Source organism: Spermophilus citellus, assembly GCF_964194105.1.
Source record: "Spermophilus citellus genome assembly, chromosome: 2".
In the NCBI taxonomy this organism is placed as follows: domain Eukaryota; kingdom Metazoa; phylum Chordata; class Mammalia; order Rodentia; family Sciuridae; genus Spermophilus; species Spermophilus citellus.
The window spans coordinates 54,268,390-54,281,159 of NC_138183.1; the positions used below are offsets into that span (position 1 = coordinate 54,268,390).

At 32.5% G+C, this 12,770-nt stretch overlaps 1 protein-coding gene across 3 annotated transcripts in view; it reads right to left on the minus strand.

Annotated features, from left to right (window-relative positions):
* CNTLN (centlein) overlaps positions 1-12,770 on the minus strand; it is a 332,078-nt gene that overhangs the window by 28,388 nt on the left and 290,920 nt on the right. The window contains exon 24 of one of the 3 annotated variants that reach the window (XM_081278289.1): positions 12,466-12,566. The exons of the other annotated variants lie outside the window; for them this stretch is intronic. Within the exon in view, the coding sequence (XP_081134415.1) occupies positions 12,561-12,566 (6 nt within the window). The 3' untranslated portion in view covers positions 12,466-12,560. Of the gene's footprint in view, positions 1-12,465; positions 12,567-12,770 lie in introns of those variants that run through there. 3 annotated transcript variants of the gene reach the window in all.

Here is a 12,770-nt window from a genome sequence, read left to right on the forward strand (position 1 = left end):
AGCCCTAATTTTGGCATTTAAAGATGCTGAGTCTTCCTAATCAAAAAACAATGTGTTCTTTTCCATTTGTTTAAGCCTTTGTTTTGTTTCTAAGCATTATTTTAAAGTACTCTCTTTACAGATCTAGTTTACTCCTGGGCATTTTGTTTTATTTTACTCTGGAAGCTTCTAATACTGATTATAACCTCTACATACAAAGACTGTTAACATATATTTAGCATACTGACTTCTCATTTGTTAGAGGAGTTTTTTTTTTAGTCATTTCCTCTTTAATGTCTTCTAATTCAATCATTTCTGAAAAGAATGATAATTTTATCTCCTATTTTCCCATTTATTAAACTTCCAGTTTCTTCTTATTTTACTGATTAAGTTTTTTCTTAACAATATTAAATAGCAATATTGATGGATATACTTGACTTGTTCCTGCTTTAAGTGTGGATATCTTTATTTCATAGGAAACACTATGCTAAGTTTGAGTTGCAATAGCTAGATTTTAATATGTTAAGAAATTATATTTTATTTATATTTCTTACAGAAATGGATTCTAGATTGTCTGAAACCCATTTTAGCAATCATAGAGACTATCATGTTATTTGCCATATAAGTCTATTATATAATTATTAATAACTTTCTTAATTTTGAATTGTCCTTGCATTTCTAGAATGAACTTCAATTGGTTGTAGTGTATTATTTTTGATCTGTTGCTGAACTCTATTTGTTAATACTTTATCTTTTTGCACTGATATACTGATATGAAATTCAACCATTTTTATTTTAAACTATCTTCCAAAAAAGTTTGGATGATACCCTTTTTTTTTTTCTGTATTCTACAGTTGTTGTTTTTTTTTGTTTGTTTTTTTATTATTTTATTGTTGGTTGTTCAAAACATTACATAGTTCTTAATATACCATATTTCACAGATTGATTCAAGTGGGTTATGAACTCCCATTTTTACCCCGTATACAGATTGCTGTGTCACATCAGTTACATTTCCATTGATTTACAAATTGCCTTTCTAGTGACTGATGTATTCTGCTGTCTATCCCATTCTCCACTGTCCCCTCACCCCTCCCCTCCCCTCCCCTCCCCTTCTCTCTCTCCATCCCCTCTACTATAAATCGTTTCTTCCACTTATATAATTTTTCTCCTACTCCTCCTTTCCTCTTATATGTAATTGTGTATAACCCTGAGGCTCACCTTCCAATTCCATGCAATTTCCCTTAACTCTCACTTTCCCTCCCGCCTATCATCCCTGTTTAATGTTATTCTTCTTCTCCAGCTCTTCGTCTCTGCCCTGTCCTTGGTTACTCCCCTTATATCAAAGAAGACATTTGACATTTGTTTTATAAGGATTGGCTAGCTTCACTTAGCATAATCTGCTCTAATGCCATCCATTTCCCTCCAAATTCTATGATTTTGTCATTTCTTATTGCAGAGTAATACTCCATTGTGTATAAATGCCACATTTTTTTAATCCATTCATCTATTGAAGGGCTTCTAGGTTGGTTCCACAATCTTGCTATCCTGAATTGTGCTGCTATGAACATCGATATAGCAGTGTCCCTGTAGCATGCTCTTGTTAGGTCTTTAGGGAATAGACCAAGAAGGGGAATAGCTGGGTCAAATGGTGGTTCCATTCCCAGCTTTCCAAGAAATCTCCATACTGCTTTCCAAATTGGCTGCACCATTTTGCAGTCCCACCAACAATGAACAAGTGTACCCATTTCCCCGCATCCTCGCCAGCACTTGTTGTTGTTGGACTTCTTAATGGCTGCCAATCTTACTGGAGTGAGATGGTATCTTAGGGTGGTTTTGATTTGCATTTCTCTGACTGCTAGCGATGTTGAGCATTTTTTCATGTACTTGTTGATTGATTGTATGTCCTCCTCTGAGAAGTGTCTGTTCAGGTCCTTGGCTACATCCTGGGAACAAATCTTTACCCCACACACTTCAGATAGAGCCCTAATATCCAGAGTATACAAAGAACTCAAAAAATTAGATAATAAGATAACAAATAACCCAATCTACAGTTGTTTTAATGAGACCAAATTTATCTGCTCTTTACTTATGTGATTGCATTTGACCTAGTATTTACTGCAGGGGAAGGTAGCTTTTTGATAATTAGTTTTGATTTTCTGTTTGCTCAGGAGTGAGATTTGATATATTTTCCTAGAAAAGTATCCATTTCATATCTTTCAAATTTGTCTGCAGAGTGTTGAGAGTGTCTATCATGATTTTTTCCCCCTGCATCTATGGTTATTTTCACTTCTTTCCTTGAATGGTTGTGCTTTCTTTATCCTAAATTAAGTAAGCTAAAAGTTTATCCATTTTATTGCTCCCCACAAATTCCTAAATTCATTTATTAATTCTATAGATTTTAATTCATTTATTTTTATTTTATCTTCAGATCCTGGTTGTTTTCATATATTTTAATGCTTATTTCCATTTCCTCTTCTCTGATTTTATTAATTTAAATATACAAGGCTATAAAAACTTCTTGAGCACTGTTTTAACTGTATTGTATAGGTTCTGATAATTCTAGAGTATTATTCTTGTAGGGATATTCTGCAATTTTTCAGATTTCCTTTTAATGTAAGAACTGATTTTTTAAAACCTAGGTGTTAATGACATCTGTGGTTTTATGAGCAATTTCAGGTTTTTGGCATTACCTACACTATTTATAAACAGCTCATTTATATGTAAGTATTAATGTTATTTGTACTGTAAAAAGAAAATTTATTATTCCCATCTTTAAGAACTGAGATTTAAAAAAAATGTATCTCAAGTTGAAATCCTGGAAAAAAATTTTGAAGTGAAGATCTGTGTGCAGAAACTTTATGGGGATAATACTTATGAATCATAACACCATAGGGAAGTAGAATGAGAGAGAAGGAAAAGTTTAACAGCATTATAGTTATTTATCTTTTCAAGTCCAGAAAATTTACTAGAATATATCTAGGGCATAGCATATTAAATCAGTTTTCCCTGGTTCATTTTATGTTCTTTTAAGTCTATTTCTGAAAATTATTTTTTGGTTATACCTTTCAATATATTTGTTGTAGATTTGTTCTTTGAAGACTCCAATTATACATATATTGAATCTTTGTCATGTGATCAACAAATCCCTTTGTCATCATAATTAGAATGAAATAGTGTATAGATTTTAAGAATTTAATGAGTTTGGAAAGATGTATCCACCTGTATGACCACCAACCTGCTCAAAACATATAAAATCTTCATATTCCAGAAATTTCCCTGTTGCTCTTTCTTAATCATCCCTCCAACACAAAGCAATTGTTCTCATTAATGATCTTAATTGCTTGCTGCTTTGATGATATATAAATGTAATAATATACTATGTATTTCTTACAATCCTTCATGTCTAGTTTCTTTCAGTTAACATGGCATTTAAAAAATTCATCCACATTGTTCTTTCTGTCAGTTTTTTTCTTTTAACTTACTGTGGGAGGTATAATTAAGTTGCAGTAAGTTCAACATATTTAAAGTGTACACACTCACACCCATCAAAATATTTTTTCTGAAATAACTTTCTTTTCTTTTCTTTCTTGCTTAATCTGCCAGCTTGCTTTTCTTTTCCAATAGTGTCATCATTTTCCCAAGTCCTTGCTTTTATTTCTACCTTGCATTAAAAATACCTGGTACTTATTAGAAGAAATTACATCATAAATATTTTTTATTCATAATAAAATATTTTAATTTGCTCTACAGCTTCCTGGTAAAACTACTTTTCCTGTTTCTTTCCTTCATTTTTATCCTAATATATTTGTAGAGATTTTGTGCTGAATCCTTTTCCAGGACTCATTTTGAGAGTAGATTTTCCTAAACCATCTATTGATAGAAAATTATATGGTAGAGTGACCTGAGCTATGTTCCAGGCAAGTGAAATTTTATATATAAACTTAAGGGTTTTTTTGCCCTGATGAATTCCATTCCATTGTTTTTGTGCTAGGCGAGTGTGCTCTACCACTGAGCCACAACCCCAGCCCCAGCATTAAGTCTTTTTTAAAATATTTTTTTTAGTTGTCAACGGACCTTTATTTATTTATACGCAGTGCTGAGAATCAAACCCACTGCCTCACACATGCTAGGCAAGGGCTCTACCACTGAGCTACAACCCCAGCCCCAGCATTGTCTTAATTGCATAGTTTAATGATATTTTATAAATGAAATCTCGGGTAATCTCCACCCAGATCAAAGTAAAGAACTGTTCTATCACTCTAAAATATCCACCTTTGTCCTTTCCTGGTCAATCCCCAGTCCTACTCCAGAGAGCAGTTTTGATTTGATGTTTAGGATGTTGATCTTTCTCTTTATGATTTATGATGTTGAGTTTTTCTCTTTTCATATACCTGTTAGCCATCTGCATGTCTTCTGTGGAAATATTTCTGTTCAGGGTCTTTGCTTGGTTCTTATTGGTATTATTTGTAGTACTGTTGTTGAATTGTATGAGTTCCTTATATATTGTGGATATTAACCTTTATCAGATACATGGTTTTCAATTATTTTCCCTAAATTTCCTAGTTGCCTTTTAATTTTTTGATTGTTTTCTTTGCTATGATGGTTTTTAGTCCCATTTATTGTTGCTTGTGCTTTTGGTGTCATAAAAAATAAAAATAAAAAAAGCCAAGACCAAAGCCAAGGAGTTTTTTCCCTATGTTTTCTTTCAGGAGTTACGGTTTCTGATCTGGTATTTAAGTATTAAATCCATTTACTTTTGTGAGTGGTAAAGATAGGGGGGTCCAATTTCATTCTTTTGCATACTGGGTATCCAGTTTAAACATCATTTAATGAAGAGCCTATCCTCTCTATTGTCAAATATTAGTTGACCATATATTCGTGGGTTTATTTGAGCTCTTTATTCTGTTCTATTGGTCTATCTGTTTTTAGCATACGGTTTTGATGATGAGAGTTTTATAATCATCTCAAATCAAAAGGCATAATGCCTCCAACTTTACTCTTCTTGCTCATCATTGCTCTATCTATTTAAGGCCTTTGGTGGTTCCATATCAATTTTCTCATTTTCTTTCCATTTCTGTGAAAAATGTCATTGGGATTTTCATAGGAACTAAATTAAACCTACAGATCACTTTGGGTACTAAGGCATTGTAATAATGTCAATTATTTTAGTCCATGAAAATAGGATCTCTTTCCATTTATTTTTATCATTTTAAATTGCTTTTGTCAATGACTTACATCTTTTAGAACTTTCACTTTCTTGGTTAAATTTACTCAAAGTGTTTTGTTTTGACACTATTGTAAATGGAATTGTTTTTCTTACTTCTTTTTCAGAGAATTTGTAGAAAGATACTTATTTTTTTTTAATGGTGCTGGGGATTTAACTCATGTCCTTGTGCATGCAAGGCAAGCACTCTACCAACTGAGTTATATCCCCAGCCCAACACACTGAGTTTTGTAAGTTGATTTTGTAACCTGCAACTTTATTGAATTCATTTATACCAATGGTTTTTGGTGCAGTCTTTAGAATTGTCTGTATAAACAATTATGTCAACTATCAACAGAGACAATTTTTCTTCTTCTGTCATGATTTGAATGCCTTTTCTTTTCTTGCTTCATTGTTCTAGCAAGGACTTCAAGTAGTATGTTGACTAAAAGTGGTGAGAATGGGTATCTTTTGTTTTGTTCCTAATCTTAAGAGGAACTACTTGTAACTTTTCACCATTGATTATGATGTAAGCTGTCATATATGGCTTTCATTGTGATAAGGTACATTACTTGTATGATTCCTTGAAATTTTTTTTCACAAAGGAGTGAATTTTGTAAAATGATTTCTCTACATCTGTGCATATGGCTTTTTATCATTCATTCTACTAATGTGGTATTATCACATTTATTGGTTTACATGGTTGAACCATTATTTCATCCAGGGATGATCTTTGTATATTCACTTGATCATGATGTATGATATTTTTAATGTGCTGTTGAATTCAGTTTGCTAGTATTTTGTTGAGAATTTTTGTATAAATATCTAATAGTTATTAGTTTCTATTTTAAGCTGTTAATTTTGATCGGATACAAAATATCAACACTTCTACTTTTCCTCCCTTCATATTTTAGATGATTTGCTATAATTTTTATTTTTATATTGTATATCTAATATCAATTGATGATATTGGTCTATAATTGTCTTTTTTGTAGCATCCTTATCCGATGTTAGTATCAGTATAATGCTGGCTTTGTAAATTAAGTTTGGAAGTATTATTCCTCTTCAATACTTTGGAAAGAGTTTGAGAAAGACTGGTACCCATTTTTTCTAAATGTTTGGCAGTTTGCTAGGGAACCCATATGGTCCTGGGATTTCCTTTCTTGGGAAGATTTTGATTACTGATTCAGTTGCTTTAGTTTGCTGTTTGTTCATATTGTTATTTCTTCCTGATTCAGTCTTGGTAGGTGGAATGTTATTAGGAGTTTCCAGTTCTTCTAGTGATTTAATTTCTTGGCATGTATTTGTTCACAGTATTCTCTTATGATTCTTTGTATTTTTTCTTGTATCAATTATAGTATTTCATTTTTCTATGTAATTTCATTTATTTTAGTCTTCTTTTTCTTGATTAACCTCACTAAAGATATATGTTTTCTTTTTTAAAAATCAACGCTCATTTCATTAATCTTTTTGTAATACTTCTTAATACTTTATCTATCTGATTTACTTCTTCTCTAAGCTTTATAATTTCCTTCTTTCTGACAGCTCTGTACTTAGTTCTTCATTTTCTGGCTCTTTGAAATAAAGTTAGGTTATTTATTTAATAATTTTCACTTAATGTAGGTGTTTTTAATCTTTATAAAGCTTTTGCTGCATTCCTTATATTTGGTATGTTGTGTTTCTATTTTCTTTTGCCTCAATTTATCATTTCCCTTTTGATTTCTTCTTTGAATGAAATTGTTCAGGTGTGTATATTTAATTTGTAGATGAGTGAATTTTCCAGTTTTCCTCCTGTTATTGATTTGTAGTTTCATACTATTGTGGTCAGAAAAGAAAAGTGATATGATTTCAATCTTCCTAAGATCTCTTTTGTGGCTGAACATCCAAACTATCTTGGAGAAAATTCTAGATTCACTTGAGGAGAATGTGTACTCTCCTGCTTTTGGCTGTTAGGACCATTTGATTTATAGTATTGTTCAAATCTACTGTTTTGTTATAGTTTTTCTGTCAGGGAAGTGGGTACTAAACTACTCTGAATATTACTGTATTACTACTTATTTCCCCTTTCAGTTTTGACAGTGACAGTGTTTATATTTTAAGTGTTCCAGACTTTGGTGCATATTTATAATTATTATATCTTCTTGATGAATTGATCCCTCTACCATGATATGACCTTCATTTTCTCTTTTGACTGTGTATTACTTAAAGTTTGTCTGCTATACATATAGCGATGTGTGCTCTCTTTTTTTTTATTGGATGTTCACAACATTACAAAGCTCATGACAAATCATATTTCATAGATTAGAATCAATTGGGTTATGAACTCCCATTTTTACCCCAAATACAGATTGCAGAATCACATCGGTTACACATCACGTTTTTACATACTGCCATATTAGTGACTGTTGTATTCTGCTACCTTTCCTATCCTCTACTATCCCCTTTGATCACCAATGTATGGACATCTTTTTCCATTCCTTCACTTTCAGTATATGTGTCTCTTTAAACCTAAAGGGAGTGTCTTATAGGAAGCACATTGCCAGATCTTAATTTTTATCCACTCAGTCACTTAATATCTTTCGATTTAGAAGTTTAGTCTATTTACATTTAAGAACTACTATTTCCATTTTGTTGTGGTTTTTATGACTAGTTTTTTCATTCTTTCTTCCTCTCTTGTTGTCTGTCTTTATAATTTGATAACTTTGTTGCTGCATGCTTTGATTATTTACTTTTAATCATTTGTATGTCTAGTTCAGATGTTTCCTTTGTCAACACCATGAGGCTTACATAAAATATCTAATAGTTATAACTTTCTATTTTAAGCTGTTAATTTTGATTGGATACAAAATATCAACACTTCACACTTTTCCTCCCTTCATATTTTAGATGATTTGCTACAATTTGTATTTTTGTATTGTATATCTAATATCAAATTATTGTCATGACAGGTTTTTAATAATTTTTAAAAACATGTAAGACTTAACAGTGCTCTTTGTAACACTATTATAATGGTAGAGAATTTTGACTCAGAGTCTAGGTTTAGTTTTACTAATTAGAGTTCTTTTGTTTTAGTCTGAAGAACTCTCTTCAGAGTTCTTTGGAAGGCATGTCTGGTGGCCATAAAAACTCTCCACTTTTGTTTGGTAAAATGTTTCCCTCTCCCTCAGCTTTGCTGGCTAGAATATTCTTGATTGGCAGCTGATTTTTTTCAATATTTGAAATATATCATTCCATGTTCTCCTGAATTACAAAGTTTCTGCTGAGAAACCCTCTGGTAGTCTTTTGGGGCTCTCTTTCTTATCACTGCTCCCTTAAATGTGGTGAGTTACTTTATTTCTAGATTCTTTCAAAATTTTCTCTTTGTTTTTGAATTTTCACAATTTAATTATAAGTTTCCTATTGTAGACTTTTCATGTTCAATATTCTGGGGACTTCTGTATCTCGTGAAACTGCATGTCACTTTCTCCAAATTTTGAGTTTTTTGTCATTTTATTTTATTTCTTTGAATAGACTTTATATCACTTTTTCTCTCTCTTTCCTTTCTAAAATGCCTACAATGTATATATTGTTTTGTGTAATGGTTTCTTATAAGTCCTATGGTTTTCTTCACTATTTTTCATTGTTTTCTCTTTGCTCCTGACTTAATAATTTCAAATGATACACCTCTGATTTTACTGAATCTCATTTATGCTTGATCAAGTTTGCTATTGAAATTCCCTATTGAATTTTTCAGTTCAGTCTCAGTATTTTTTATCTCTAGGATTCTATTTTTACAAATTGTTTGCTATTTCCTTGCTGAACTTCACATTTTGCTGATGCATTGTTTTTCTAATTTCATCTAGTTATTACTCAACTTCTTTTAGAAGACTATGTATGAATTGTTATTAGGTTGATAGATCTCCATTTCCTTAGGGTGAGTCATTGAAGTTTACTAAATTTCTTCAATGGCGTCATATTATCCTAATTCTCCTCAATCATATTTCCTTACATCGGTGTCCTCACATTTTACAGAGTAGCCACTGCTTCAACACTTACAGATTGGTTTTGGCAGAAAGAGGCCTTTATCAGTTAGTCCAACTTTTAGATCTAGATTGGCCAGCAGGCACCCATGAATAGGCAGTGTTCATTGTCAGGTTCTCTATTTGGGCAGGAGTGCTGCCCATACTCTGAGGTTAGGAGGAGCTGCTGTCTGGGATGCAGTCAGGCCGAGTTGCTGGCTGGGCTCCATGACTGGCCCTAGTCAGGCAGGTCACAGGCTATGGCAGGTCACAGGCTACACTCCTAAGCCATGGTATGCTAAAAGTTAAAATGTGTAATTGGAGAGGGCTGCAGGCTAATCTCCAAATTTGAACCTTGTTTGGGTAGTGATCAAGGGATTTTGCTAACTGAAATCCACGTTCAGGTAGGGCTACACTGAGCCCTATGATCACAAAGAGCCACAAGCTGTACCGGGTGGTTGGGTGGAGTTACTGGGTGTGTTCCTGCCTGGATGGAGTTGCTGGCTTTAATTTATTCATGTTTAGTCAGGGTTGCTACCAACCACCCTGGTCAGGGTGGCCACAGGTTTTGTTCCTTATTTGAGTGGTGCTGCAGGCTGAGCACTACAATCATGTGGGATCACTGGTTGTGTTCTGTGGTTTGGGAAGGTTGATGGCTGGGCTCTTTGCTCAAGTTTGGACTAAGTTGTGCTCATAAAATGGGCAAGACTCTGGGATGGGCTGCACAGGCATGTAGTATGGCTAGCTGGCTCCCTGGTTGGTTGAAGCCCAGGCTGTATGGTGTAGTTGAGCAAAAATACCAGCTTGGCCTTCTGCCAAGGTAGGACTTTATCAAATATCAAATTATAAAGAAAAATGCATTATGTACACATTTTAAGATTCCTATGAATTCCTCCCTGATTCCATTTTTGATTTATTTATTTATTTTTCAAATATTTTGATTTGAAAGTGAAGTTTTGGCTAAATTTCAAAGGTTGAAATTCTCACTATTCATTTTGAACCATTCATGAGCTCACTTATTATTTCTTCAAACTCTAAATCATACAGAGAAGTTTAGGATGTCTAAGTGGATAAATTTTGGCCACTTATTTTATTAAATCAAAGTTATGTCGTATATATAATAAATAGCCAAAATGACTTTTGCTTTTTGAACTTAGTAGCTTAAGATGCAAATGGCTTCTGTGCATATTCCAGATGGACTTGAAGAGTTACATTTTGTGTATTTGAACTATTGATTTCTGAGTACAGTAGATTAAATATACTATATCATAGTAAATATATCTATGGATTCACCAATTTCTTTTTATATTGGTATCAAGTTTTGTTTAACATGTTTTTAGGGTCATAAGGATTTATGACTTTTACATTTTCTTTGCATACTATGCATTATAATCAATATGAAATATCCCCCCTTTTTTGTCCCTTCTAATGATTAAAAATGGTCCCAACATTAAAGACATTTTCAAAATAAGAATATTTTCTTAGATGTACATTTCTACTTATAGGTCACTCATTTATAATTTATAAATATTTATAAATTATTGCAAGCAACCAGAAGTGGTATTCACGAAACACAAAGTAAACTATTCCATTTTCATCTTATTATGTTTAGTATTCCAGCATTTTTAAATTTAATTTTCGAGTCTTTATCAGTGAGCTTTTTTGTCTGTGTTAGCTAGCTACTTACAATCTTGAGTTACATTCAATTATTAAGGATTGATTGGACTTTTTTTAAGTAAGATTAGATTGTGAGAAGATAAGAATTTGCTACTCAAATACTTTAGAGTCATCATTATCATCATCGTTTCCTGAAGAATTAATGTATTTAATAATTTTATTTTAATTATAAAGAAAAAGGGTTTTGGATCATTGTTCTAGAAGTCTACTGTTAAGAGGCTGCAATGGGTGATGGTCTTTCTGCAGAATCCCAAGGTAGTGTATGGCCTTACATAGCAAGAGTTAGGGAGAACACAAGTATTATGTGTGTGTTTTTACAGCTTTTCAAACAGTTTTATTGTGATATAATAAGGTAATGTATTTTATTAAGAACCTTTCTCTGAAAAGATCTGTAATTTTCCTTTTTTAACATAATGATAAAAGAGTTAATTCAAGTTCAAGTATATCACATAACTGTTTAGAAATCATAATTAAGAAACTAGATCTATGCCAAAGAATGAACAATTGTATATGTGAAAATAAAATTGTAGTGCTCCATAAATGTTTATAATAAAGAAGCAAGATATTTATATGCCCAAAATATCAGACTAAATCTCATCAGAGCAAGTACACATTGATAATGAAACCACTTATGCTTCTAGCTAAATATTGTTCTTTGGCTGTTATGTATTTTGTAGTTAACAAACAAAGAAAAACATGGAGAAGATGGAGTTTGGCATATGACTATTACATACAAGCACATTAAGTAGCCTATATATTAAGGCTGAGTCAAACTGAGCAAATACTTCTAGAAATTTCCCTAGTGTGTTTTATTCAGTTATTAGGAGAATTCAAAGCCTCAGATCTGCCACATATATCCAGCCCAGATGCTCAAAACACTTGATTTCACCCCAGGGCAACATTCTGTATTCAAGACTAGATCTAGAACAGATGGCTACACCACCTCTTCTATAATCTGGTTGTGCCCTATGAATAAATGAAAAGACTAAAGGGAACATACATTCCACAACAGGGCCAGAACAAACATTAGTACTATTAATACTACTAATAATATTTATTAAGTACTTTTGTGTATATGATACCCTAATAAGCTCTGTATAGAATGAGTTCTGATAATTATCATTGTTCTATGTAAGAACAATGTAAATTCATTAATATATTCATTAAGGAATGTGCACAGTTCTTGTTTTTGTAGAGTTTTCAATATGAGCAGTAGCTATGCGTATAGGACCATTCTTGAAGCAGATATAAGATAAATACCTCAAGAATTTAATGAGCCAATTTAGGTGCCCGTACTATGAAGAAAACAAATAGCAATATTCCTGGCCTCAAACTGGCTATAACCTACTTGAAACAAAAAGAAAAATATAAGAGTTTACATATGTTAATTTATGAGTTACACATAAAAATGTTCAGAAAGTAAATAAGAACAATCCTACTTTATTACAACAGCACTAATATAAAAATAATTAATATTCAGTTCTTTTGCTATATTAGGCACTCTTCTCATTGTTTATGATAACTTATTTAAATCCTAACCACAGATATGTTCCACTATTACAATCATTTTATAGATGGGGAAACTGGATGCAGATGATAAAATCACTTGCCTGAGATCACACAGCTAGTAAGTGGCAGAGTTGAGTTCTATCCTCTTAAGCACAGAGTTAAAGGGGTTGTTCATGTAAGAGGAAGACACTGAGCTAAATCTGAAAGGAGAAAGCAAAGGGGGAGAAAGGGGAGGGCATTTTGAGTGAAAAGCAGAACTTGAGCAAAGGAGGAGAAATAAGTCCAATATGGGCAAAAGTTAGAGAGAAGTGGGGAAGATTAGATTCTAGGCAGAATAGTGTTCAATTGTGGAAAATCTTAACTCTTTATAATAAAAAGTGGAAGCTTGGATCTTATGTAACTAA